The 27,854-nt window shown below is 41.8% G+C and overlaps 2 protein-coding genes across 2 annotated transcripts; both read left to right on the top strand.

Moving 5' to 3' along the window:
• The first annotated feature begins 204 nt into the window (after nt 1-204).
• LOC124271973 lies at nt 205-9,802 on the top strand. The gene is made up of 5 exons (XM_046707142.1): nt 205-412; nt 1,471-1,578; nt 7,797-7,875; nt 8,118-8,279; nt 9,672-9,802. Exons 1-5 carry the CDS (start codon nt 278-280, stop codon nt 9,758-9,760), a joined length of 573 nt encoding a protein of 190 aa, XP_046563098.1. The 5' UTR covers nt 205-277; the 3' UTR covers nt 9,761-9,802.
• Nucleotides 9,803-17,336: 7,534 nt separating this feature from the next.
• On the top strand, nt 17,337-25,403 carry LOC124271972. Its single transcript, XM_046707141.1, has 5 exons — nt 17,337-17,497; nt 20,012-20,119; nt 23,550-23,631; nt 24,726-24,887; nt 25,141-25,403. The coding sequence occupies exons 1-5, from the start codon at nt 17,363-17,365 to the stop codon at nt 25,254-25,256; spliced, it is 603 nt and encodes a 200-aa protein (XP_046563097.1). The 5' UTR covers nt 17,337-17,362; the 3' UTR covers nt 25,257-25,403.
• The last annotated feature ends 2,451 nt before the right edge of the window (nt 25,404-27,854 follow it).

Below are 27,854 nucleotides of genomic sequence, written 5' to 3'. Positions count from 1 at the left end.
GTGTTTGTTGGTATGTGTTGGTTGTTTTGTTTTACTTTAGAGTCCATAAACAGCTCAATGGGATGTCAGTAATGTTAGTTCTTTATAAGTTTCAAATATGTTTCATTTAACATACAGTTTGGTGACTTAACTTGACGCTGAAAAGCAATCATTGTACCATAATTGCATGGAACGGTGTTCCCGGCTTTATCAGTTAAGTATGAAAACAGTTGCCGAAACGTATCGAATACCCATAAAAGTAGCGGACAGTTCGTCAGCGTCATGATCCTTGGTCGTGATGTCCACCATGCTGCTCCTCCTGGTCACTGTCTTCTCTCTGGCGGCCGTCAAGGCTCAAGTCCTACCTTGCTGCATCGACGCTCTGTGGTCAGCCACGATGATCGACGTTGGCGCACTCTCCCAAGGAAACGGTGTAAGTTTACTACAGCGACATTTGCATTTGTACCTTCAGGTGTTGAGGTGTTCTGTGTTAAATACAAAATACAACTGTACTCTTCCGACATTTTTGGGTAAATGTATTGGCATCTGTTTGTGATAAAGGCACATTCATCTACAATGTTCATACATGTTTGTTGAGATGGGTGACATCGGTGTGGCAGGATATCCCTTCCTTTCCGCGAACACCTGGTGTTATGACTATTTGATAGTAATTCATCAACAAAAGCGAATGCTACAGTTGGAATCGAACAATACACTGTGCTTTTAGAAGATATTTGTATAATCATGGAAAGGGGTTTTGTGACATTATTTATATTTGAATCCCATCAGTTTCATAACACATAACACAAACGAACAACTAACAACACATGCGCAATGAAGGTATATACTAAGGACAAAGAGACATGTGTTTTGAGAATGACAAATATTTTGTCTCCTAGTAAGGATTACGTACTTACTTAATCCTCTTCGTTCTCTTAGCACATAAGGCCGTCAATAGGGTTTTCGAATGCTGTCCATCCGGGGCCAATTACTGCACTTGTCCCCAGGTCCACCCTAGAAAGGATTCAAGGGCAATAAAAGAGGGCGAACAGGATCTGGCTGGACATGTAGTTTCCTCGCTTCTTTGTATGTGTGACGTTCCATATTGCAAATACAGTTTGCCTGTGTACATAAGGTTGGAAAATGATGATTGTTATTTGAAATATACAATGTCAACGCTAGAGTGTTATCCATCTCGATGGAAACCAATTCCATCTGGGTATGCAAGTTGAAATCGTAGATGGAAGGTGTTCGTGAATAGGTCAACATGTCCTGTCCTGTGGGCACTAAATTGATCTGATAAAACATTCCATGAAGACAACTATAATGATGAAGTAGTAATTCAGTCTCCGATATTGAAATTCTTTGACTAACATTAGGTCAAACTGACGGTTGGCAGTGTTCTACTGGAAAGTTCACACTGGAAGGAATTCTTTCTCATACTTCGATTATGTGACATGTAAAATCCCTCTCCTATGTTATCTCTTTCAGGTAAAGGCTGACTTCTACTACGACTATAACATCCGAGCCACTGCCGTCCAGTACTATCAGCCCGGATCCCAAGTGAAGGCAGACAGAGTGGTCACGCACTACGGAAAGGTAGCACCATGCATTTGTACGTCGTGATTTTGTCATTTCAGGAGACCTGACACTGGGGAGCAACGCAATTCTGTATTTCAGGAGACCTGACCATGGGAACATTTAAAAAACTTCATATCTCTGCTGTTAATATTTTCTAGTTGAACCTGCAGTTCAAGTGTAGAGTCATTATCGCCCACTTCTCTGTCCTACAGTTCTTGTTCCAATATTCCATACAGTTCATTGAGGTATGGATCAACCATGTACAGTTCCTTGGTCTAGTTCCCATGTACAGTTGGTTGAGTCTAGTTCCCATGTACAGTTCATTGAGGTCTAGTTCCCATGTACAGTTCATTGAGGTCTAGTTCCCATGTACAGTTCATTGAGGTCTAGTTCCCATGTACAGTTCATTGAGGTCTAGTTCCCATGTACAGTTCATTGAGGTCTAGTTCCCATGTACAGTTCATTGAGGTTTAGTTCCCATGTACAGTTCATTGAGGTCTAGTTCCCATGTACAGTTCATTGAGGTCTAGTTCCCATGTACAGTTCATTGAGGTCTAGTTCCCATGTACAGTTCATTGAGGTCTAGTTCCCATGTACAGTTCATTGAGGTCTAGTTCCCATGTACAGTTCATTGAGGTCTAGTTCCCATGTACAGTTCATTGAGGTCTAGTTCCCATGTACAGTTCATTGAGGTTTAGTTCCCACAGTTCATTGAGGTCTAGTTCCCATGTACAGTTCATTGAGGTCTAGTTCCCATGTACAGTTCATTGAGGTCTAGTTCCCATGTACAGTTCATTGAGGTCTAGTTCCCATGTACAGTTCATTGAGGTCTAGTTCCCATGTACAGTTCATTGAGGTCTAGTTCCCATGTACAGTTCATTGAGGTCTAGTTCCCATGTACAGTTCATTGAGGTCTAGTTCCCATGTACAGTTCATTGAGGTCTAGTTCCCATGTACAGTTCATTGAGGTCTAGTTCCCATGTACAGTTCATTGAGGTCTAGTTCCCATGTACAGTTCATTGAGGTCTAGTTCCCATGTACAGTTCATTGAGGTCTAGTTCCCATGTACAGTTCATTGAGGTCTAGTTCCCATGTACAGTTCATTGAGGTCTAGTTCCCATGTACAGTTCATTGAGGTCTAGTTCCCATGTACAGTTCATTGAGGTCTAGTTCCCATGTACAGTTCATTGAGGTCTAGTTCCCATGTACAGTTCATTGAGGTCTAGTTCCCATGTACAGTTCATTGAGGTCTAGTTCCCATGTACAGTTCATTGAGGTCTAGTTCCCATGTACAGTTCATTGAGGTTTAGTTCCCATGTACAGTTCATTGAGGTCTAGTTCCCATGTACAGTTCCATTGAGGTCTAGTTCCCATGTACAGTTCATTGAGGTCTAGTTCCCATGTACAGTTCATTGAGGTCTAGTGTAGTACAGTTCCATGTACAGTTCATTGAGGTCTAGTTCCCATGTACAGTTCATTGAGGTTTAGTTCCCATGTACAGTTCATTGAGGTCTAGTTCCCATGTACAGTTCATTGAGGTCTAGTTCCCATGTACAGTTCATTGAGGTCTAGTTCCCATGTACAGTTCATTGAGGTCTAGTTCCCATGTACAGTTCATTGAGGTCTAGTTCCCATGTACAGTTCATTGAGGTCTAGTTCCCATGTACAGTTCATTGAGGTCTAGTTCCCATGTACAGTTCATTGAGGTCTAGTTCCCATGTACAGTTCATTGAGGTCTAGTTCCCATGTACAGTTCATTGAGGTCTAGTTCCCATGTACAGTTCATTGAGGTCTAGTTCCCATGTACAGTTCATTGAGGTCTAGTTCCCATGTACAGTTCATTGAGGTCTAGTTCAGTTCCATGTACAGTTCATTGAGGTCTAGTTCCCATGTACAGTTCATTGAGGTCTAGTTAGTTCATTGAGGTCTAGTTCCCATGTACAGTTCATTGAGGTCTAGTTCCCATGTACAGTTCATGTAGAGTTCATTAGTTCCCATGTACAGTTCATTGAGGTCTAGTTCCCATGTACAGTTCATTGAGGTCTAGTTCCCATGTACAGTTCATTGAGGTCTAGTTCCCATGTACAGTTCATTGAGGTCTAGTTCCCATGTACAGTTCATTGACAGTTCATTGAGGTCTAGTTCCCATGTACATTCATTGAGGTCTAGTTCCCATGTACAGTTCATTGAGGTCTAGTTCCCATGTACAGTTCATTGAGGTTTAGTTCCCATGTACAGTTCATTGAGGTCTAGTTCCCATGTACAGTTCATTGAGGTCTAGTTCCCATGTACAGTTCATTGAAGTCTAGTTCCCATGTACAGTTCATTGAGGTCTAGTTCCCATGTACAGTTCATTGAGGTCTAGTTCCCATGTACAGTTCATTGAGGTCTAGTTCCCATGTACAGTTCATTGAGGTCTAGTTCCCATGTACAGTTCATTGAGGTCTAGTTCCCATGTACAGTTAGTCTAGTTCCCATGTACAGTTCATTGAGGTCTAGTTCCCATGTACAGTTCATTGAGGTCTAGTTCCCATGTACAGTTCATTGAGGTCTAGTTCCCATGTACAGTTCATTGAGGTCTAGTTCCCATGTACAGTTCATTGAGGTCTAGTTCCCATGTACAGTTCATTGAGGTCTAGTTCCCATGTACAGTTCATTGAGGTCTAGTTCCCATGTACAGTTCATTGAGGTCTAGTTCCCATGTACAGTTCATTGAGGTCTAGTTCCCATGTACAGTTCATTGAGGTCTAGTTCCCATGTACAGTTCATTGAGGTCTAGTTCCCATGTACAGTTCATTGAGGTTTAGTTCCCATGTACAGTTCATTGAGGTCTAGTTCCCATGTACAGTTCATTGAGGTCTAGTTCCCATGTACAGTTCATTGAGGTCTAGTTCCCATTGTACAGTTCATTGAGGTCTAGTTCCCATGTACAGTTCATTGAGGTCTAGTTCCCATGTACAGTTCATTGAGGTCTAGTTCCCATGTACAGTTCATTGAGGTCTAGTTCCCATGTACAGTTCATTGAGGTCTAGTTCCCATGTACAGTTCATTGAGGTCTAGTTCCCATGTACAGTTCATTGAGGTCTAGTTCCCATGTACAGTTCATTGAGGTCTAGTTCCCATGTACAGTTCATTGAGGTTCTAGTTCCCATGTACAGTTCATTGAGGTTTAGTTCCCATGTACAGTTCATTGAGGTCTAGTTCCCATGTACAGTTCATTGAGGTCTAGTTCCCATGTACAGTTCATTGAGGTCTAGTTCCATGTACAGTTCATTGAGGTCTAGTTCCCATGTACAGTTCATTGAGGTCTAGTTCCCATGTACAGTTCATTGAAGTCTAGTTCCCATGTACAGTTCATTGAGGTTTAGTTCCCATGTACAGTTCATTGAGGTCTAGTTCCCATGTACAGTTCATTGAGGTCTAGTTCCCATGTACAGTTCATTGAGGTTTAGTTCCCATGTACAGTTCATTGAGGTCTAGTTCCCATGTACAGTTCATTGAGGTCTAGTTCCCATGTACAGTTCATTGAGGTCTAGTTCCCATGTACAGTTCATTGAGGTCTAGTTCCCATGTACAGTTCATTGAGGTCTAGTTCCCATGTACAGTTCATTGAGGTATAGTTCCCATGTACAGTTCATTGAGGCTTAGTTCCCATGTACAGTTCATTGAGGTCTAGTTCCCATGTACAGTTCATTGAGGTTTAGTTCCCATGTACAGTTCATTGAGGTCTAGTTCCCATGTACAGTTCATTGAGGTCTAGTTCCCATGTACAGTTCATTGAGGTCTAGTTCCCATGTACAGTTCATTGAGGTCTAGTTCCCATGTACAGTTCATTGAGGTCTAGTTCCCATGTACAGTTCATTGAGGTCTAGTTCAGTTCCTTGAGGTCTAGTTCCCATGTACAGTTACAGTTCCTTGAGGTATAGTTCCCATTTACAGTTCCTTGAGGTCTAGTTCCCATGTACAGTTCATTGAGGTCTAGTTCCCATGTACAGTTCATTGAGGTTTAGTTCCCATGTACAGTTCATTGAGGTCTAGTTCCCATGTACAGTTCATTGAGAGTCTAGTTCCCATGTACAGTTCATTGAGGTCTAGTTCCCATGTACAGTTCATTGAGGTCTAGTTCCCATGTACAGTTCATTGAGGTCTAGTTCCCATGTACAGTTCATTGAGGTCTAGTTCCCATGTACAGTTCATTGAGGGTCTAGTTCAGTTCATTGAGGTCTAGTTCCCATGTACAGTTCAGTTCATTGAGGTTTAGTTCCCATGTACAGTTCCTTGAGGTCTAGTTCCCATGTACAGTTCATTGAGGTCTAGTTCCCATGTACAGTTCATTGAGGTCTAGTTCCCATGTACAGTTCATTGAGGTCTAGTTCCCATGTACAGTTCATTGAGGTCTAGTTCCCATGTACAGTTCATTGAGGTCTAGTTCCCATGTACAGTTCATTGAGGTCTAGTTCCCAGTACAGTTCATTGAGGTCTAGTTCCCATGTACAGTTCCATTGAGGTCTAGTTCCCATGTACAGTTCATTGAGGTCTAGTTCCCATGTACAGTTCATTGAGGTCTAGTTCCCATGTACAGTTCATTGAGGTCTAGTTCCCATGTACAGTTCATTGAGGTCTAGTTCCCATGTACAGTTCATTGAGGTCTAGTTCCCATGTACAGTTCATTGAAGTCTAGTTCCCATGTACAGTTCATTGAGGTTTAGTTCGCATGTACAGTTCATTGAGGTCTAGTTCCCATGTACAGTTCATTGAGGTCTAGTTCCCATGTACAGTTCATTGAAGTCTAGTTCCCATGTACAGTTCATTGAGGTCTAGTTCCCATGTACAGTTCATTGAGGTCTAGTTCCCATGTACAGTTCATTGAGGTCTAGTTCCCATGTACAGTTCATTGAGGTATAGTTCCCATGTACAGTTCATTGAGGTTTAGTTTGCATGTACAGTTCATTGAGGTCTAGTTCCCATGTACTGTTCATTGAGGTTTAGTTCCCATGTACAGTTCATTGAGGTTTAGTTCCCGTGTACAGTTCATTGGGGTATAGTTCCCATGTACAGTTCATTGAGGTATAGTTCCCATGTACAGTTCATTGAGGTTTAGTTCCCATGTACAGTTCATTGAGGTCTAGTTCCCATGTACAGTTCATTGAGGTCTAGTTCCCATGTACAGTTCATTGAGGTTTAGTTCCCATGTACAGTTCATTGAGGTCTAGTTCCCATGTACAATTCATTGAGGTATAGTACCCATGTACAGTTCATTGAGGTCTAGTTCCCATGTACAGTTCATTGAAGTAAAGTTCCCATGTACAATACATTGAAGAATTGTCCCCTTCAACCCAGGCATAGTCCACATATAGTTCTCCACTACAGTTCTTTGTTATACTGCCGCGTACACACTGCATAGAGGTATAGCCAGCACTACATTCCATTGAGATGACATCACTACAGTTGATTGTGACACTAACCCTCTATACAGTTCATTCAGGTATAAGTCCCCCACCCCCACCACCACCACCCATTAAAATCACTGATGTATTGTGAAGATATCTATTTTGAGTCACTCTAGAATTATCAAAAAGACCAGGGCCTAGATTTTCGAAGCTCTCTTAGGGCTAAGAGAGTCGTAAGTGCCATACATTAACATAGACTTACGACTATCTTAGCGCTAAGGGCTTCTGAAAATAGATTCAGGCCTAGATTTTCAAAGCTCTCTTAGAGCCAAGAGAGTCGTAAGTTAATGTTAATGTATGGCACTTACGACTATCTTAGCGCTAAGAGAGCTTCGAAAATCTAGGCCCAGGCCTGTACTATCTTATGCAGCACATCAGTTTGTGTGTTCACCGAGATAAGAATTCATCTGGAACATACAGTTTCCTGAGATAAGAATCAATATAAGGTTCATTGTTATGTGGGGCGGTGGGGTAGCCTAGTGGTTAAAGCGTTCGCTCACCACGCCGAAGACCCGGGATCGATTCCCCATATGGGTACAATGTATGAAGCCCATTTCTGATGTCCCCCGCCATGATATTGCTGGTTGCTTAAAGCGGTGTAAAACTAAACTCACTCACTAACACTCATTGTTATGTGGTCTACCGGTCGACAGTTCATAGGGGTATCCCCTTCCCCACGACATCGTTTTCATTGTAATATGCTTGCTTTTTTGTCCATACCTTTGTCTGAGATGTGCGAGTTAATGTGTTGGGTAAATCCCAGTAAATGTGATTTTGACGTTGAAGGGACTACGGTACACAATCAACACTGGCTCATGTGTCCGGATGCCCAACACTGACGACATGCTACCAAACTGCGTCCCATGTAGGTGCCTACACCAAGGTTACATCATATCGTCATCACTATAAAATGCAGGCTTATGTTTGTTTTCACTATTATTAAATTGGTATTTCTCTTACTGAGTGGAATCCTCAAGTTCTGTGTTTCCGTGTTTTGCGTTCATTATGTACTAGTAGTTCAAAGAAAATGGCAGTGCCTGCTGATCGTGGTGCCCAAGACCACACGCTCACATGTGCACAGTGATATAAATTATCTCCCCCACACAGACGAGAGTACATACCTCGGATCCAGCTATATCGGCACTGAGACAAACGGGCTGAAAACTGATACTTGGTTCTTTCGTCTTGGTGCCCTCAACTTTACTGTCAGCTATGCCAACCCTGGATGCGTCCCAACATTCCGGGGGAAAGTCGATACAGTACCGTCACGTGAGTACAGTGTGTTACTAAGCATTTGTTTTAGATATCTTTACAAGGAAATAACTAGAGCCATCCCTCGCAACATCGCTCTTCGGGATACCGCGGATCAGGTTAAACCGTTGTTGAGCTCAGGTTAATCCTGTTGTAAATTAACGAAATTCAGTGCGGATTGCAATGAACAGTGTTTATCGTACATAACAGTGTTCTTTTCAGGTGCTTAAAAACATTCTGGGTTTTCTTGAATAACCAGACGAGCAGCGGAACATCGTAATACCTTATAGACAACTTTATCGTAAAGACATGCCATCAGCCGACTTATACCGCGAGTAAACACTGCCATCCGAAAACGTATGATGTCAGAAAACTAATAATAAATGATCTTCCTCAATTCAATTTTATGTGATTAAATTCAATCCTATTTTCATTCATTAAAACCTTTTACAGTAACATCTGAGAAAACGTATTACTAGAGTTCATTGATCTTTACAATGACACAATTATATCAAGAGTTCATTAAATGATCCATACTTGATACAGGCCATGGAACTATTACACTGTAATGCATATGCATTTGACATTTAATTACCAGTGTCACTCATTAGCATTTATGAACGATGTTCAGTATGAATGGTGCACTACCCGCTCCACCAATATTTTAGTTAGAAAGCAATGGAGCCATTCTCTTCCCACAGATGTTACTTGTCATTTCTTCCTACGAACCTCTGTTCTAATACGTCCATTTCATTGTGCGAGTGTTCAGGATTCGTGATTGGTTGCAATCAGATTTAGTTGTGCAATCAGCGACGTTGTTTCAAAAGTGATCATTTGCAAGGCCTCGGTTATTTCCGTATGCTTCGGGAAAACTAGAACCGCTTTCCCTGCGCGATGCGCAAACGTTTCTTATAGACAGAACTCAGTCATGTAAATGGCGGATCAATGGCGTCTCCATCGCCCTCGTTGACAATGGACAAGCTAGCCATTAAATGTCTTGTGTGTCACATCAACACAAGTTCCTGGCAGAGGAGGGATATTTGTGACCCAACATTTGCTTGTATTAGTCAAGTTGATGTAACACGTGTTCTGATTGGACAGAAAGCGCTTTTGAGCAATTAGATTGATAAAAAGCGCTTTACAAATATTTGTATGTATGTATGTATGAAAGAAGGGAGATAATTCGTGTTGCGATTTTTTTGCCGCTAGGGGATTTTACGAGAACCGGTAAGTATGACCGTATTAGAACAGAGGTTCGTAGGAAGAAATGACAAGTAACCTCTGTGGGAAGAGAATGCAATGGAGCATGTACAACTAAATTTATTTGCTTATCTTTTATTTACTGTTATGTTTGAGCATAAATCAGGTTTCCTATGATGACAACGCATAATAACCACATTTGTGTTTCAGCTCCAGTAAATACAGGTGTATACTTTAACGGATATGTGCCGCAAATTACGGATGACGCTGCTTTCGGAATCCCCGCCGGCTGTCAATAGCAAAGCAACTGCAATTAATAAAGTTCATTTCTTGTCCTGGAATGATTTTTGTTTCATTTAAAATAATTCACAATTAAATTGTGATCAATAGATATCTGTCAAAGTACGGTGTCTGTATGTTATTACTTGGTGGCATATAACGAGTCTTGACTTGTACCAACAGGTGAACTATGTATAGCCAGATGTGCTGTGTTACATTTGGAGACGACAGTGTAATATCTTTGGTTCTTCCAAGCAGTCACTGGTGAACTCTGTAAACTCTTCAAAATCAGACCTGTGGGTGAGTGTTAATATGTATTATGGTGCAAACCACTTTAAGAGGTTTCTTCTAAACTTCTCTTATCCAAAATGCCAAATTGTGTTCGAAAGTGCTCCGAAATTCTGTCTTGATAATATTTTAAGCAAACGTTCATCCTTTTTTGTCACTAATCTCCTACGGTTACGACCTATTATCTCTAGCGCTATATATAAATGTCAGTGAACACCTCCTCACAGTCGCTGGGCCGTTTGGCGTACGTGGGTTACTGACCATACACCACATTGTGTAATTCCTCTACCCACAAATACTTGACTGACATGGTCACTTAGATTGTATATGGGTTGGGATGAAGGTCATGGCCGCCGCTTCACCGCCGATCACGTTGACATTGACCAGTGTATGAAATAAGCAAAAACCCCAGCCAGACATCAGGGCTGGTAACTCCAAAATTATTGTTACCAACCCAAAATGGATTTAACCGGACAAGAGTGAGTGAGAGGGTTTAGTTTTACGCCGCACTCAGCAATATTCCAGCTATAAATATTCCAGTATTCCAATCTGTAAATAATCGAGTCTGGACCAGACAATCCAGTGATCAACAGTATGAGCATCGATCTGAGCAATTTGGGATGCGATGACATGTGTCAAACAAGTCAGCGAGCCTGACCACCCGACCCTTTAGTCAACTCTTACGACAAGCATGGTTTTACAGAAGAGCAATTCTAACCCGGATCGTCACGGGTCTAACCAGACAAGACAATCCTAAGAAAATTGCTCAGATGTATGAAACATGTTATCTAAAATGTTTACCAGACCATCGGGTTGACTAGCTGTAGATTTAGACCCTCCATCAGAAATCTAGCTCGTCTTTCATACACTGCCTTGACCGCATCCGTCTTCCTTCCTGTGTGTTGGCGATTGGGTGGATCTCTGGAACACTGGTCACACTGTCCCAATGTTCGTTCTGTCACATTACTTGTACCATTACTTGTACCATTTCGACCTATTTCCAGCACGTGAACTACATGTACCCATGGCTGCTGTCTTCTTAAACTTCAACACTGTAGGTTGTGCTCGGTTATCTCACTGAGTTACCATCCGAGGGGAAAATGGATGCTACTGAACACACACGTAAATGTATGAGGCTCAGAGGATTAGGACGTCCTTACTTCATTTGAAAAAATATCATTTAGACTCGTGAATAGAATTGGTCTTCAGTAACCAATGTTTGTCGCAGGAGGTGACCAACGGGAAAGGGTGTTCAGGAGCACTGACTTGGTTTGATAATTGTCTGGTGCTGTCTCGATTATTTACAAACTGCCACCGTATAGCTGGAATATTGCTGAGTGCGGCGCTAAACAACACACACACAAACAAACAAACAAACAAACAAACAAACAAACTTGTCTACTCGCGCTTTGACATACCGTAGCAAGGACATGTGTTGTGACACCATACACCATTTTCAGTCTGTCAATATGTCTGCATGGATTTTGAGAAAGATTTGTCCAACTTCAGGTCTTAACTGGACTGAGGGCAGTGCTTTGCGGAATTAGTTTATATTGGCTACCGATAGTCTGGGTGGACGATAAACAGCAAAAAGCTACAAAGTCAACGCATGATCACCAGTATGATACTTTAAAGGTTTAGATTTACATTGGCACTGCAAATTTCCAAATTTGTTATTCAACAGATGTTTTTCAATGCATTTCCTTTTTATTTTATCTTGCACCATATGTCCACATAACATTTGTTTCAGATTGACAATTGACTTGTTTTTGCTTGTGGCTGTGACGAGCTGCAATGGTGGGCGAGATACAAGCAAGCTTTGGCGATAATCTGATACTATCACTATTTGATACTGATTTATAAACTTATACTTAAGATATTGAGATCAAAGTACAATGGTCTATTACTAGAGATTTCTGATGATAATGGTGACTGTCCTTCAATGTGTCTTTTGCTTCTGATCATGACATCTTTGACTGCACTTGAGGAAGATGGTTTTGTATGGAAGAACCAGCATGTTCTGGATGAATTATACTCTACCAAAAAAGAAAAGCATAGGTGATATTGCGATATGACATATTAAACATTTGTTTGATTGTTATAAGATCGCCATTATACTGCTGGTTTGTTGTGTACATGGAACGAATACACAGCGCAAAACGCATCTTCTACAAGATTATCGTCTACAAGTATGCCTCAGGACAGTCTGTCGGCTGTAGATATTTTCTCAGCACCATCTATCTAGTTAAGCAATGTGTTGAGCGAAGTGCCGTAGAATCACACATATCTGTATTGTTATTTCTCCCTTGTCCATTCTTCTCAACGAGCTTTCTAGTGTCTGGCTCTATTTCTTTAACTCAGCTGCAAGTACAGTGTTACCAAATTTCAATTTCACATGTTTTTATAGTTTTGTTCAGAGTAGAATATGTAACAGTTGCCACTTAATACTTTCACTTTCATGGTTTTCAAAGCTTATGCAACATTATGGAGTGTTTTCTTACGTATCCTGTAAAACTGGGTGGTACTTGATTATTACTCATGTGTATAGATATAGAAATCATAAACTCAGATGGTAATGTTCAACTCACTTAAAAAATGGTCATGCTTCCAAAATGGGCATCGGCTTAGTAGCCAGGGTAAGAATATTCCCCACACAATTGCTGGTCTTCTTTCAACTTGAGATATAATGTGAGATGGGCGGCAAGTGTTAGCGCCCCTTATATACCTCAAAAGACTTAAGATGATTTTACAACTCAATGAGTCAGAATATAGTGGAAAGGCCCAGAAAATTGTAGGACATTCCAGAACCCTGTCTAAATGTAGCACAAGTCTAAATCTAAAGCACACTCTGCTCCTTGATGAATGTACTACATATGAATAATGAATAACGCTGCCACACAACAGGATGTATATTGCCTTACTACTGGGAATCATCAATAAAGGATTAAATGATATATAGCACACGTTAAGAAACGTTTCTCAGAAATAATAGAACTAAGAGTGTCATCATAATGTTTAATGTGTTGACAAACGTGACACATCGTGACATACATACCAAAAAGTTCAAACAGCACTAGCAAACACCAGTTGCATAGACCAACACCCAAAAATGAAAATGACAAACATGAAGCACTCGGTCATTCACTATCCTATGTACCCTCCACCCACGTCCAAAACACAGGCGCACCTTGTTCTCATGCTCATTATCAAGTTCATAAAGAAAGTTTGCGGAATCGCATTCCATTCCTCTACTAGAGCTCTGCGGAGTCCAGGAAGATCCACTGGTGGTGGAGTTCATCCCAGGCATGCTTAATTGGGTTGAGGTCTGGAGAGCATGCTGGCCACTCCATTTGCTCTACACCCTGCTGCCTAAGGAATTCATGGTCCTATGAGGCCAAGCTTTGTCGTCCTGCAGTAAAGAGAGTCGACCATAAATGCCATGCATAGATTGCAGGAATGGTACTGCTATAGGAGCCATGACCCCCCACCCCCACCGCCAAACGGTTATGTATGACCACAGTTGCATCTGTGATTCGCTCTCCATTACGACAATAAATCCTCTGCCGACCATCATGGAAGGACAAATTGAATCTGCTTTCATCTGTGAAGAGCACACGAGACCATTGACGTTGATTCCAGCGGCCATGATGTCCACTCCATGTCAAACACACCTGCCTGTGACGTGGAGTTAGTGGTGGACGAATTGCAGATCGCCTACAGCGGAGTCTGGCTGCCCTTAAACGTCGACGAACGGTGCTCCTGGATATCCTTACATTCTTAACACTGAAGTGTTCTGTCTGATGATATACTGCGTTAAGGAATCTGTTTATTTACCCAGTGTTAATCATATGCCTATCATCTCGGACTGTTGTGACATATTCCACGGACCCACTGGCTTGAAATCCCTGCCACAGTCTACCAATAGCGTTCTGTCTCACATTAAAGCGGACAGCAACCTGCCGCTGAGTTTGATCTGATTCCAAAAGGCCTATAGCCTGACCCCTTTCAACAAGTGTCAAAAAAACGTCTCATGTTAAGCTGCGATTTCAAACAGGAACCTGAACAGTGAACGACAGTGAAAAAGCATCAATGCATGTGTGTTGTCCACCGCTTTCCATGGATAGAGCGACTTGCACGTGCAAATCATTGACATTAAGTGGCAGGTGGATTTCCATGTTGGCAATATGAATAAAAAAATGTGCTATTTGTAACAGAATGTATCGGACATTAAAGAACGTAATAATGACATTTCAACGGCCTGATGTGTTTTTCCACACTGTTAAGAAAGTTTGTAAAACATTCAGATGTATATATTTCAAACAAACATTAAGATTTAACAACTTTTAAGAAATACGGTTACCAATAGCTTGATCCTTCATTAATGACATCGAGTATATTTAAACTGTCTTAGTTGTGTGTCAAAAAGTATACATCCATGTTTGATGGTGGCTAAACGTGACAGAAACAGTAAACGGTTATTCGATAGTCAAGCATTCCAGCATTCAAGGTTGCTCATCTTCACTTACATCACAAAAGGTCTTGGATGTTTCCTTCTGTATATACATGTATGAACAAATGGGTGTCTTTATTAAGGGTCGGAATATGGCTGAAAGATAATGACGATTAAATGTCACTTCATTGAGGTAATATATATGTGTGGATGTGCTCATTTGACAGTCTCTTCATAACGTAGAGTTACTATAGTGCTAACTAAAAATGTAGTCTCGGTCTCTTTGTACAGAGCTTCTATTATTACAGAGCAGTCTGTCATTTGAAGTATTTGCTTACATGATTTTGAAGTAAATATTGTTCTACTTATTAATGGAGTCTGTACAGAGCTTTGTCGTGAACATATTGAAAGTAAGTTCCGCGAAGACGAATATATCCATTAATAAGTATAAAGATAAACAATTATACACCGTCTCAATTTAGAAAACAACTTATGGCATCTCAGATTTAATAACTATTTTCTTAAAAGGCATTTTCTGTGATGTGAAATGTTAAACTGTATCACGTGACTAACTTACACATGTAAAACAAATTATCCCATGGGCATAAAGCTTGAAATACAGATAAAACATATTAAATTCCATCAGTATATATACGTGTATGTATCTGTTAATTCAGTCGATTATCTGTTTATATACCATCTCTTATACTTTACTTGTTGTATTGTCCTTTGTCGAAAGATTCTACAATCAAAGTCCATTTATTATCAATATATAACTTGTTTTAGTCACGATTTGGCTGAACTAATGCCGATGTGATTGTAAATCCTAACTCACTCACTCATTAAAAACGGTCGGCAGCACCAAGGGCAAGCCTAGTGTCATAATCATGATCATTTCGTGTTGCCTGTATGTACACTCTTCAAACAAAGAAACGCATAGGTCAATTTGAGAATATTGATTCATGTAGCTGAGGCAAAAACAATACTATTTTTTTCCAAAAGGTCATCTTTTTGTGATTGTAAACAGCTTCAGTGCCAAAACACAGCAATTTAACTTTTCCCCATGTTTTAGAAGCGTTTGAAGAAATATTCGCCCAAAACGTCATCAAAAAGACATGCAAAGCAAACTACACGTGCACGTAAGCGGAAAAGCATGCAGTATCGATTACTATATAAAGGCAAACATTGTGTTTAATTTTGTCATCAGCTTTTGCCTGGAAAAGAGGAAATCATCATGTCACAACTGAGTGCCGCCAATCGAAACATCACTATAAGCCGCCTTGAAGCTGGGGAGTCGCAGTCTGCAGTTACCCGACATTTCAAAGTTCATCAGAGCACCATATCTCGCCTTTGGAATCGTGTCCTGCAGACCAAGCCCACCCAAGATCGCCCGAGAAGCGGCCGTCGAAGAGTTACCACCCAAGCATCCCTGGTTTGAGAAGAATTTCCTACCAAACGGTCAGGAATTGATTGCTTGAAGTGGGGATTCGGCCAAGTAGGCCAGTTGTCGCCCCTGTTTTGAGAGACTTCAATCGGCGCAATCTCTTGCGGTGGTGTCGTAGAGCCCGGAACTGGTACCTTAGAAACTGGAGGCGAGTCTGGTTCAGTGAAAAGTCACGATTTCTTCTTCGTCAACAAACATCGCGGTTTTCGTGTTATTCCAGTCAGAACTGCGGTGCAGGATATCTGCGGTGTTTGACAACATGTACCGAATGTTTGGTACTTGTGAGACACAATCAAAACACTTTCCAAAACATTTATTTTTTGTATTTTGTTTTAGTATTGTACCAAAACACCAGTTGTACACTATCTTTTGTACATGTAGTTCACCGAGATAGGGTTTCGTCTGGTACTTACAGCTCCCTGCGATAAGTGTCAACCTAAGGTTCTTATAGTTCATTGTGTTGCGACCTATCTTTCTATCTACAGTGCATAGAGGTATCTCCTTCCCATGAGCATTATTTTATTGTAGAATGCTTTGTACCCCTTTAAAGACATTGTTGAATGTCTTTTAAGAAGAAATTCACATAATGACAAGGACGGAACACAAGCATGTCAGAATATTTAAGCCATTACGATGCGGCTTGTGCGTTGAATCGGCATGCTTTGGATCTTGGGCGCGGAGAGTCGTTGGATGGGTGACCGTGTTTGGCAGCTTGACACCTGAGAGTTTCTAGGACTTCAGTCCTTCCCCGCAACGAAACATGTGATACATATGGTCTCACCTTAGGCAAGTGAGTTTGTTAAAATTGCCTCTGTTCACCCAGCAGAAAAATGGGTACCCGTCGGGATAAGTCACGTGACTATAACCTTCTAGCGCCAAACAGGCAGCTTGGGTTATCCGGGGTAATAATGTACTAATGGTAATAATGCGCGCTTTGAGCATTCCCCTTTGTGCTGTGGAGTATTGCGCGGTACAAGTACCCTCATTATTATTTATTATTATTATCTTGATAGGGAATCAGCGGGAGGGGTTACGTTTTCATGACCTCAGACACAATCTTGTCTCGTCCAGAATTAATAATTTAATCTTGTGCAGCTTTGACAGAACGTTATTTTGAAAACACCTGTTGGAAAGATAAACGGAATAGGTTCCGTTCAATCGAATCAGTGCTATGTTGTAACATTTGTAATTATATAAAAAATACCAGAATGTGTTGGTTTTATTTCATAACTTGTGCTTATATACATCTCAGACGGTTGGCAGAATGGGGTTAGTCGTTCGGTTTCACCTATATTTGACACTAAAATGGAATCGTTTCAGTGAGAGCGAATAGAACGCCGTTCCCGATTTTATCAGGTATTATGAAAACAATCACAGACACGTATCCAGTGACTATAAAACTCACGGTCAGTTTGTCTCCGTCATAACGTCCAGGACTTGATGTCCGTCATGCTGCTACTTCTGGTCAGTGCGTCCTGTCTGGCGGCCGCCAGCGCTCAGCGCATATCTTGCACTATGGACAATAAATGGTCGGCCACCATGTTCGACATTCGAGCGACCTCCCAAGGATATGGTGTAAGTTGACCACAGGCACATTGTATGTGCACCTTTAGGTGTTTGTAACATGTAATTCATAGTTTATCTAATCTACTGCACCATCCCTAAATGTATATTTCCAAAAACATCGACATGAATATATATGGTCCATACTGTCATCTGCGGCAGGTATCTTTTGTGAGTGAGGCGCATGTTTATTGGATACGAGAGGGTGAGTGAGTGAGTGAGTGAGTGTGGGAGTGGGTGCTACCTTTTTACAGGTTTTAGTGTGGTTAGACAGGGTACCGTAGATCATGAATGGGAATGTGTGGTGAATTTACCAAAATACACAAATAATATTAAATTCTTATATAATTTATGAATGTTGCTTTATACACATCTATGCCATTCTAACAGTGTGAAAGTTCACGAGGCCATGGTATGTGCATATGTCATATGAAATAGATATGTAAAGCGTTTTACAATGTCGCACAATTGATGGTTCAGGCAAAATGATTAGTGGGTAATGTCCTAGAGTCAAGCAGAATCTGTCTTGTGTTGCTCATCACATCTTCCTCCTGTAAACCGGAGGACATTGCAAGAGAGATTGCATGCGTTCTAAAAGTTTGTATGAAGGAAGTATTTGGGTTTCTGAACCCAGTTTTACATAAGTATCTTCTCCACAATCTAAACATATATACTCACGTCCAACTGAAACTTGCTTCCTGACACAGTACTGACAGTGTGCAGAATTTCAGCCCTATGTCACTAAAACCTTTTGTAATACGAAGATTGACAAGCACACCACAAGATTTAATTAAGATTTATTGAATATTAATGTATTGACGTGCCATTTACAGAAGGGGTTAAATTTGAAATTTATATATCCAAAAGATAAAGTCTTTACACGGTCATAGACTTTCACAGTTGTCAAAAAGCATTGTCAATGACGGACGTGTCCTCCTTGGACCTGGATGCATGCAAACACGTCGCGCATTGATAACGTCAGCCGTCTGATGACATTGTTGGGGATTCTCTGCTACTCCTCCCTCAGCGCTTGAATCAACGGCCGACGTGTTTGTGGAGGTGGTTGTCGTTGTCTGATACGGCGATCGAGGTGGTCCCAGAGGTGCTTAATCGGTGACATATTGGAAGCCAGGTTAGAACGTTGACATTGTTGCGATTCAGAAAGTCCTGTACAACTCTAGCAACATGGGGCCTGGCGTTGTCATGTTGGAAGAGAGTCCCTCTCTGATGTTGCTACATGAACGGGAGAACTACCGGCCTCAAAACGTTGTCGATGTAGCGTTGACCAGTCAGTGTCTCGTCAAACACAACAAGTCTAGTGGTCCGGTCTCCAATAATGCCTCCCCAGATCATCACATCCCCTCCGCCGAAAGGCTGAATGCAATAAGGAGCCATTCGTTCACCCACTCTCCTGTAGGCTCATGTCCTTCCGTCATTATGGAATAGAGAGAACCTGCTCTCGTCCGAAAAGAGTACCCTCTGTCAGTCACGTCTCTGCCAGCGTCGTACGTGACGTGCCCACTGTAATCTCTGCTGGCGATGTCTAAGTGTGAGAAATGTTCTTCTGTACGGTCTGTAGTTCCTAATGCTGTAGCTACGGAGACGCCTGGCCACTGTTAATCGACTGAGGCGGCGACCTAATGCCGTTGAGGTGTACCGGTCTTCCTGTGCTGTTATAATGCGAGGTCTCCCTGATCTGGGCCGGTCTTTCGTCTGGCCAGTCTGTTGGAACCGCTGGATGAGGTGGGATATAGCCGTGGTAGAGCAACCGATGGTTCTTGCAACGTGACCACGAGAATTCCCCGTTTGGATCTTACCGATGGCTCGTTCACGTTGTTCTGCTGTAAGTCTCGGCATCTTTACTGCGGTTTTCCAATGACACTGATAACATCGGGTTATATAGAGGCATTTTATACCATAAATTGCACATACAGTTCGTGCAGCTGCGATAAAACCGATTTTACAAGAACCTTGCCTGTAAACCATGCTTTGGAAATGTTGCGTTCCCGCTGTACGTTTCAAGTTCTCACGGGAGAACTCAGGACATAGTATTTTGAAATATTTGAAAAGACACATTTTCTTTAGAGCGAAAATAATAGGGGTCAAGTTTCTTTTTGACGTGAGTATATTTAATGTGGGCATTCGATAACTGTTTACAGAACGATCACGCCCAGTATAACCAAGACATTTGTGTTTTAGGAGTTCCAGGTAGTTTAACTCTCAGGCCGAACAAGACCCGACATATCTTTTCTCCATGACTGTTAATTGGTGTTTGTAAATGTTGGTGTAAGGGTACGAACATTCATCTTGTTGAATACACGAAGTCGGAATGATTCATATTGCATAAAAAACAGTTCCAAAACCGGTCTTAGATGGTATCCAATGAATTTATACGTTGGAAATTTAGTCTTCGATATGGCAATTCTTTGACAGTATTTTTAAACGGAGGCCATAGAAATTCTGGAAAATATCAATTTGAAATCAGTGTGGCCTCTACAATCATTCTGCTCATGCTTTATATATCAGATAATGGCTGACTTTTACTACGACTTCATGAAGGGAACCACTGCCATCCAGTACTATCAGTCCGATTCCCAAGTAAAGGCGCGCAAAGTGGTCACATCGTACTTCACGGTAGCAACATTTATTGGTTGTTCTTTGGGAATGGGTCACAGAGAAGTTCATGTGATAATGTGGTTCAGCACTGTAGAATGAGTGAGTGAGTGATTGAGTGATTGAGTATGATTTAACGTCGCTTTTAACAATATTCCAGCAATATCACGGCGGGGGACACCAGAAATGGGCTTCACACATTGTACCCACACGGGGAATCGAACCCGGGTCTTCAGCGTGACGAGCGAACGCTTTAACCATTAGGCTACCCCATCGCCCACACTGAAGAACAACAGGGTCATTTTGAAAGCTTTTGAATCTCATTTCTACTTTTCCCCTACACTTTTTCAATATCTCCCAGCTAGTTGACGAACACATCAAGAGTTTTGTCTTTATCACCTTATCAGTATCAATGCGGTTCAACTTGGTACCTATGGTTCTTGATGTACGATTCGCCGTGGTATCTATGGTTCTTGAGGCATGATTTGCCAGGGTACCTATGGTTCTTGACTTGTGACACGCCGTGGTATCTATGGTTCTTGAGGCATGATTCGCCTTTGTACGTATGGTTCTTGAGGTATGATTCCCCTTTGTACCTATGGTTCTTGAGGTATGATTCCCCTTTGTACCTAAGGTTCTTGAGGCATGATTCGCCTTTGCACCTATGGTTCTTGAGGCATGATTCCCTTTGTACCTATGGTTCTTGAGGCATGATTCCCCTTTGTACCTAAGGTTCTTGAGGCATGATTCGCCTTTGTATCTATGGTTCTTGAGGCATGATTCCCCTTTGTACCTATGGTTCTTGAGGTATGATTCCCCTTTGTACCTATGGTTCTTGAGGTATGATTCCCCTTTGTACCTAAGGTTCTTGAGGCATGATTCGCCGTGGTACCTATGGTTCCTGAGGCATGATTCGCCTTTGTATCTATGGTTCTTGAGGTATGATTCCCCTTTGTATCTATGGTTCTTGAGGTATGATTCCCCTTTGTACCTATGGTTCTTGAGGTATGATTCCCCTTTGTACCTATGGTTCTTGAGGCATGATTCGCCTTTGTACCTATGGTTCTTGAGGCATGATTCCCCTTTGTATCTATGGTTCTTGAGGTATGATTCCCCTTTGTACCTATGGTTCTTGAGGTATGATTGCCCTTTGTACCTATGGTTCTTGAGGTATGATTCCCCTTTGTACCTATGGTTCTTGAGGTATGATTCCCCTTTGTACCTAAGGTTCTTGAGGCATGATTCGCCGTGGTACCTATGGTTCTTGAGGCATGATTCGCCAGGGTACCTATGGTTCTTGACTTAAGCACGCCGTGGTATCTATGGTTCTTGAGGCATGATTCCCCTTTGTACCTATGGTTCTTGAGATATGATTCCCCTTTGTACCTAAGGTTCTTGAGGCATGATTCGCCAGGGTACCTAAGGTTCTTGACTTAAGCACGCCGTGGTATCTATGGTTCTTGAGGTATATTCGCCGTTGTACCTAGATTCACACCATTATCTACAGTCCATCGAGCTCCGGTTCTCCTTGAACGTTCAGTGCTTTTAACTATGGTTCACTCTGTTACCCACAGCATATTAAATTTCCTATGGTACCAGTTCTGTTGATCCTGGGGGCGGTAGCCTAATACAGTAAAGTTGGATGGAACTGGAAATAATATTGTTCAGGGACAGTCAGACTGACAAATGGACACCGTATAACAACATTATACAGTATTATTGTATGTGGGTCAATAATTGTAAGGAGTGATATGACAATGACCCGGTCACCTGCCTAGCGGCGGTTGGGTAGTAGTGTGGTTAAAGTGTTCGCACGTCACACCGAAGACCTGGGTTCGATTCCCCACACTGATACAATGTGTGAAGCCCATTCCCGGTGTCCCCCGACGTGTTATTGCTGGAATATTGCTAAAAGCGGCGGAAGATTAGACTCACTCACTCATTCTGTTGGTCCTGGTTCTCTTTATATATAATATACTGTGGCATGGTGCTACCTGTTGCCTACAAGTTGTTTGTTTGTTGTTTAACTCCGCAGTCAGCAGCATCCCAGCAACAAGTCGGTGGTCAGTAAAAAAATCGAGTCCAGTGACATGATGAGCGCCGATCTGCCACATTGACGTCCTGGCGCCTATCGTTCTGTGAGATACATCGTGGCCCACTTGTTTACTACAGTTTATTGAGCTATATTTTCCCTGTAACCTACAGTTCCTTGAGGCATGGCCAGCTGTGGTCAACTGTGACACGTACGTAATACATACAACACGTTAGGTTATGCCTGACCCTATACTTAGAGTTCATTGAGGAATGACTCACAGTGTGAATTTATAACCGGCCAGATTCCAGTCACCAGGTAAATTCCCATGTACCTACATTAATATTACCCGTTCAACAGATCGGTGAGCAATAAATTCTGATTCTCAGCTTCCCGGGGAGTATTCAATCCACGTTGCCTCTGAGACGCCATCGCCTGAGTGAGTGAGTAAGCAGCCATTAGGCTTCCGCCAATATCATGTGCATATAGTTTATTGGGGTATCTTGTGATGTGATGCATACCGTTCATTGTGTTATGCATTGTCCTTATTTCAAGGGCAATGGCGACCATGGGGTAGCCTATGGGTGAAGCGTTCGCACGTGACACCGAAGACCTTGGTTCGATTCCCCACATGGGTGCAGTGTGTAAAGGTCATTTCTGTCGTCCTCCGCCTTGATAATGCTGGAATATTGCTAAAGGCGGCGTAAAACCATACTCACTCACTCAATGTGCAGTTTGGAATACCATTTTCTAAGGTATGTGAAGTAAATCATATAAATATTATTTCAGTCTAAGTAAACTTAGGCTCAGTATTATTCGTTACACTACTATACTGAGTCTAACAAAACATATTAGAAGGTCGCGTCAGCTACCCTTTGAGCGACCTATGACCGTCCAATCAAACGCGAGACGGCCGAACGGATTTAACCAATCAGACAACGACTACTTGTTAGGTTTCGGCGGGACTTACAAAACGGTTTTTGGATTTTCTCTTCCCTGGTCGCTGACACTGATCTATCAACAAACGAAAATCCGCATAAAACACGGATATTTTACCTGCAGTATATACGCTTTTGGATTTCTAATGACATGGTTACTATTTGCTTATATTTTCGCTAGATGACATCCTTGAATATTGACAAAAACGCTTTTTTCAGCGACTGTTTACTCATTGCGGGTATCACTCGCAAGCGGTCGTACGGAAAATAGCATTCGGAATCGTTCGAGTTTTTGAGATAAAGGTTCAAACGGTATGCGCGAATGTTAACTTTCGCGATTTGGTAAGCTGTGTCCTGATTGGTCAGTCCAAAAAGTTAGCTGACGCGACCTTCTACTAGGTTTTGTTAAACTCAGTATAGCAGTGTAACGAATAATACTGAGCCTAAGTTTACTTAGACTGATGTTATTTTCACTTTGCAGAAGGAACGCTACAACATCGAAGCTGATGGCACATGCACCAAGGTTGCCATCACTGAAAAGTTGCTGCCAAATGCCGTCGTGGGTAGGTGCCTACGTCACTACTGCCCAATGTTTGTGATGTTTACACAGATACTTGTCTTTGGAATAGTTGTTATTAGTTTCTCATGTTGACGTATTGATTTCACCATTTCAAACGTAGTGTGACTCATTTGCAATGTGCCACACACCTGGCGTTCGACGTCAGTTGTGTCTGAATTCTATTCACCCGAATTTCCCTTAAGGCGCAGTACCGTAGTGTAGTGGTTAAAGCGTCCGCCCGGAGAGCGGAAGGTCGCGGGTTCGATCCCGGCCGCGTCATACCAAACGACGATAAAATATGGTACTTGTTGGTCCCTGCCTGGCGCTAGGCATGAATGGGTACAAAAGGGTCTGGTCGGCTCGGAGTCAATATAATGTGTCTGAGTGGGGTATTCATGCTTAACTGTGGCATGGTATCTCAGTGAGCTAGCACTATAAAAACTGCTTGAGTCTGGGCTAGTACAGGCAGCCACACATACACACGCATGCACATCGTCATATGAGCGAAATATTCTTAAGTACGACGTTAAACCCCATTTCACCTCACCTCAAGGCGCAGTCAGAATTGAAAACTATAAACCTATGTCCACGTCAATTTCACATTTCTTATAGTGGTAGATATGGCTTGTAAATCTGCGGAGCGGTGGGGCACCCTAATGGTTGAAGCGTCTGCTCGTCACGCTGAAGACCTGCGTTCGATTCCCCACATGGGTACAATGTGTGAAGCCCATTTCTGGTGTCCCTACCGTGATATTGATGGAATATTGCTAAAAGCGGCGCAAAACCATACGCACACACTCACTTCTAAATCTGCCTTTTTTATTGAAATGAATTTCTATTTTAACGTCATATTTCACCTACAAACTATTTCTAAACAAAAACTAATTATTATTTCGCCCTACTGTATTTGCTTTAACATTTAAAAACGAAAATATTAATAACAACTGGAAGGTAGAACTACATGACAAGATAGAACTTACAGTGTACATTTACAGTTGTTGAAAACATTCCAGTACTCTGTGATACCCTTCCTTTCAATGGTAGTCATTCAGAGGCCGTATAAACATATTCTTGACGACTCCTCCCGCCGTTTCTTAGGCGAGAGGACAGAACTTGGATCCAGCTACATCGGTGCCTCGTTAGGCGGGCTGAAATCTGACAATTGGTTCTTTCCGCTTGGAACTCAGAACGTAACTGTGAGCTTCGCCTACCCTGGCTGTGTCCTAACATTTCAGGGAATTGTCGACACAGCAAAGTCACGTGAGTACACGGTGTGATACTAATGGATAGATTACCATGGCTTGGAATGCTTCAACATATTTTTCATCCATGAAACACTAGGAGTCTTTAAATGATCTATACATGACTAAGTGCGCGGCTGGTACTCAACTCGCTCCTAAGATATGTTGATGCAAACATTGGAACATGAACAACTTCATGTACCAATGCTTTAAGTTTAGAATTAATTTGGCTTAAATCAGCTTTTATTGCCACAATCATTATTGTGTTTCAGCCCCAGAGAAGACAGCGTTCTACTTCAATAAGCACACGGCAGGCATCACTGATCCGTCTGCCTTTAGCGTACCCTCCTCCTGTCAATTGCTTAGTCAACCTGTGGGCAAACGATGATGACATTATGATTACATTTCTACTTGGTGGCTTTCCAGGATGTACTGCTGACATTGATATGGATATCTGGTGCAAAATAATGTTCTGGCTGCTGAGTTTATTTATAAATACAAACATCTATTTGTGTAATAAACCTCCTATCACCTGTACATTATGTCCTCCACAATTGAAGATTACAAATGGTACAGTTCAAATGGTTACGACAGGTTTAAAGACGATCTATCTATGCTATCCGTGTTGTTGCCTGTTTCATTTTATAACGTTTACAAGATGATTGCTATAATTACTAAAACAGAAACATTCGCGACACACAAAGATCGTGAAGGATCGTCCAAGGCCAGAGGAAAATCAATGACGATGAGTGTCGAGTCCTTATTCGTCTTTCAAGACGCAATTCCATGACCAATGCCAGAGAACTAAGGAGGGGGTGTCCGACTCTCTACCGGCAGTGGAGAGTCGGAGTCTCTCCACCAGCGCCATCAGATGCGGGCTGCTGGTCTGAGGAACGCCGTATATCGCAATCTTCTACATGAGATGTCGTAACGAGGCATACCCACCAGGTGATGACCCATGCAGCTGAACCTTTTGGTGGCGGCTCCGTGATGGTGTGGGGTTGCGTTTCGTATGACTGCAAGTTGGATCTCATTACAGTACTTTGGACACTCAATGGTCAACGCAAGCCCGTAAAGATCCAGGTTAGATCTTCTGCAACCCATGCTTGTCGTAAGATGTGGTCAGGCTCGCTGGCTATGCGTAGATCGATGCTCATGATGTTAATCACTGGGTTGACTGGTCCAGCTTCCATTAGTTACAGAACGCCGTCCTATGGCTGGAATATTGCTTAGCCGCGGCGATAAGCAACAACGGCAACCAGAAACGGGCTTCACACATTGTACCCATGGTTCGAACCCGGGCCTTCAACCTCAACGCTTTACCATTGGATACCTCCACACACACACACACACACACACACACCCTTGACACACACACACACACACACACACACACACACACACACACACACACACACACACCGATAGACCTCACCGTTGCAGAACAACACAGTACAGCGATCATTCCCACTTCGGGACAACCACGATCATTATTAATGTATTCAGTCATATTAATGCTCGTACCTTTACAAATGCTGTAGTCATAGAAGCTTCAAAATCTATGCAAGTTCTTATTTGGCTGGTTGACCCTCATACAGCTCTCGTTTAATTCCTATAAGTTAAACTATCTGTACCTCCTGAAACACACAAACGAATGCCTTGGTGGTCCAGGAACTGTTCAGCATACTTCTACCTTCACAACGTACATGCTTAGTCTGCAGGAAAGACACTTATCTGAGACTAGGTTCACCTTCTCAAGTACCTTCCCTGCAAAACTGTTCGCAGCAAACATGCATCAGTACCATGTCACAAAACTAGGAACACAACTGGGGAACATGTAATGAACACAAAACAGATTTTACTTTTGACTTGATGAAATTATCCACCCATGAACCACCAATATAGAAATCCGTGCTACATTGTGAATGTTGGTGTAATGAAGATAATTATCCATTACATAAAAGACATATGCAGACCAAGACCTAATGTACTTTAACACTGTTAGAATGGCATATTTGTAAAACAAAATGAACATTCTTAGACTTAATAGATTTTATTCCAAATTTACTGTAAACTATGATACATACGGCAAAAAGAATATATAAATATATTTACCCTACTTACTTTACTAAAACCAATAAAAGCTTCAATATGTTCATGAAAACTTGTTCATGCAACCGAAGACTTAATTCATGATTGTGGCACTTGGCAACACGAAACGAAACAGTTCTACATAATAAGAATTGAACTGAAGATAGCCATCTTCAAGATTTGCAGTACAACCTGTTCACAGACCATTTATTGGCCATGCATCAGAATATGCGCTGACCCTTGGCGGCCGCCAGACAGGACAAACTGACCAGGAGTGCTCAGCATGACTGGCATCAAGCTCAGGGCGTAATGACGGTGACAGACTGACCGCTCGTTTTATAGTCACTGGATACTTATTCTAGATATGTTACAACCCAATCTGCCCATTGTGTGCAGTGGGCAAACAATTATCTGCTCATTCCATGAAAAATATTTCACAATATAGGCAACCATTTTGCTTATTTCATACAATGTAAATGTCTGCCAAATGCACCGAAATTGGTATTGTTTTACATGTTTTGTTTTCAATAAAGTAAACTGTATCATTATGTGAATAAGAAGTGAAAAATAACAACAATGCAATCCTTATTTTCTAAATTAAAACACACATCAAGCATACATGTATATAGAGTATCTGAACTACGTCATTGCGCAGTGTTCAATCACAATTTACAAAGTATTTGTGGCTATGGCATACACTACTGCACCTCAACCTCGATTCAAACAGGCACCTGTTTGTTCAGCAGTTGTTCCTTGTTCCATTCACTCACAGTAAATGACGGTGTCGTTTTAGTGCCAAGTGAAACATCATTTTGAAACTGGAAAATGACGCAAGTTAAAAAAGTAGAACCAACCGTACGTCTCAAAATGCCTTCTAAAATGCCACTCAAACAAG

Source organism: Haliotis rubra, unplaced genomic scaffold (genome assembly GCF_003918875.1).
Source record: "Haliotis rubra isolate DU_JTF1 unplaced genomic scaffold, ASM391887v1 Scf165, whole genome shotgun sequence".
Taxonomy (NCBI): domain Eukaryota; kingdom Metazoa; phylum Mollusca; class Gastropoda; order Lepetellida; family Haliotidae; genus Haliotis; species Haliotis rubra.
This window is presented reverse-complemented; position numbering and strand designations above follow the sequence as displayed.

Coding starts and splice junctions, on each gene's coding strand:
- LOC124271973 (XM_046707142.1), top strand. CDS start 278: ATGTCCACCATGCTGCTCCTCCTGGTCACTGTCTTCTCTCTGGCGGCC. Junction 1,579..7,796: donor TGGTCACGCACTACGGAAAG/GTAGCACCATGC, acceptor TTGACGTTGAAG/GGACTACGGTACACAATCAA. Junction 7,876..8,117: donor GCTACCAAACTGCGTCCCAT/GTAGGTGCCTAC, acceptor TCCCCCACACAG/ACGAGAGTACATACCTCGGA.
- LOC124271972 (XM_046707141.1), top strand. CDS start 17,363: ATGTCCGTCATGCTGCTACTTCTGGTCAGTGCGTCCTGTCTGGCGGCC. Junction 23,632..24,725: donor GCTGCCAAATGCCGTCGTGG/GTAGGTGCCTAC, acceptor GCCGTTTCTTAG/GCGAGAGGACAGAACTTGGA. Junction 24,888..25,140: donor TGTCGACACAGCAAAGTCAC/GTGAGTACACGG, acceptor ATTGTGTTTCAG/CCCCAGAGAAGACAGCGTTC.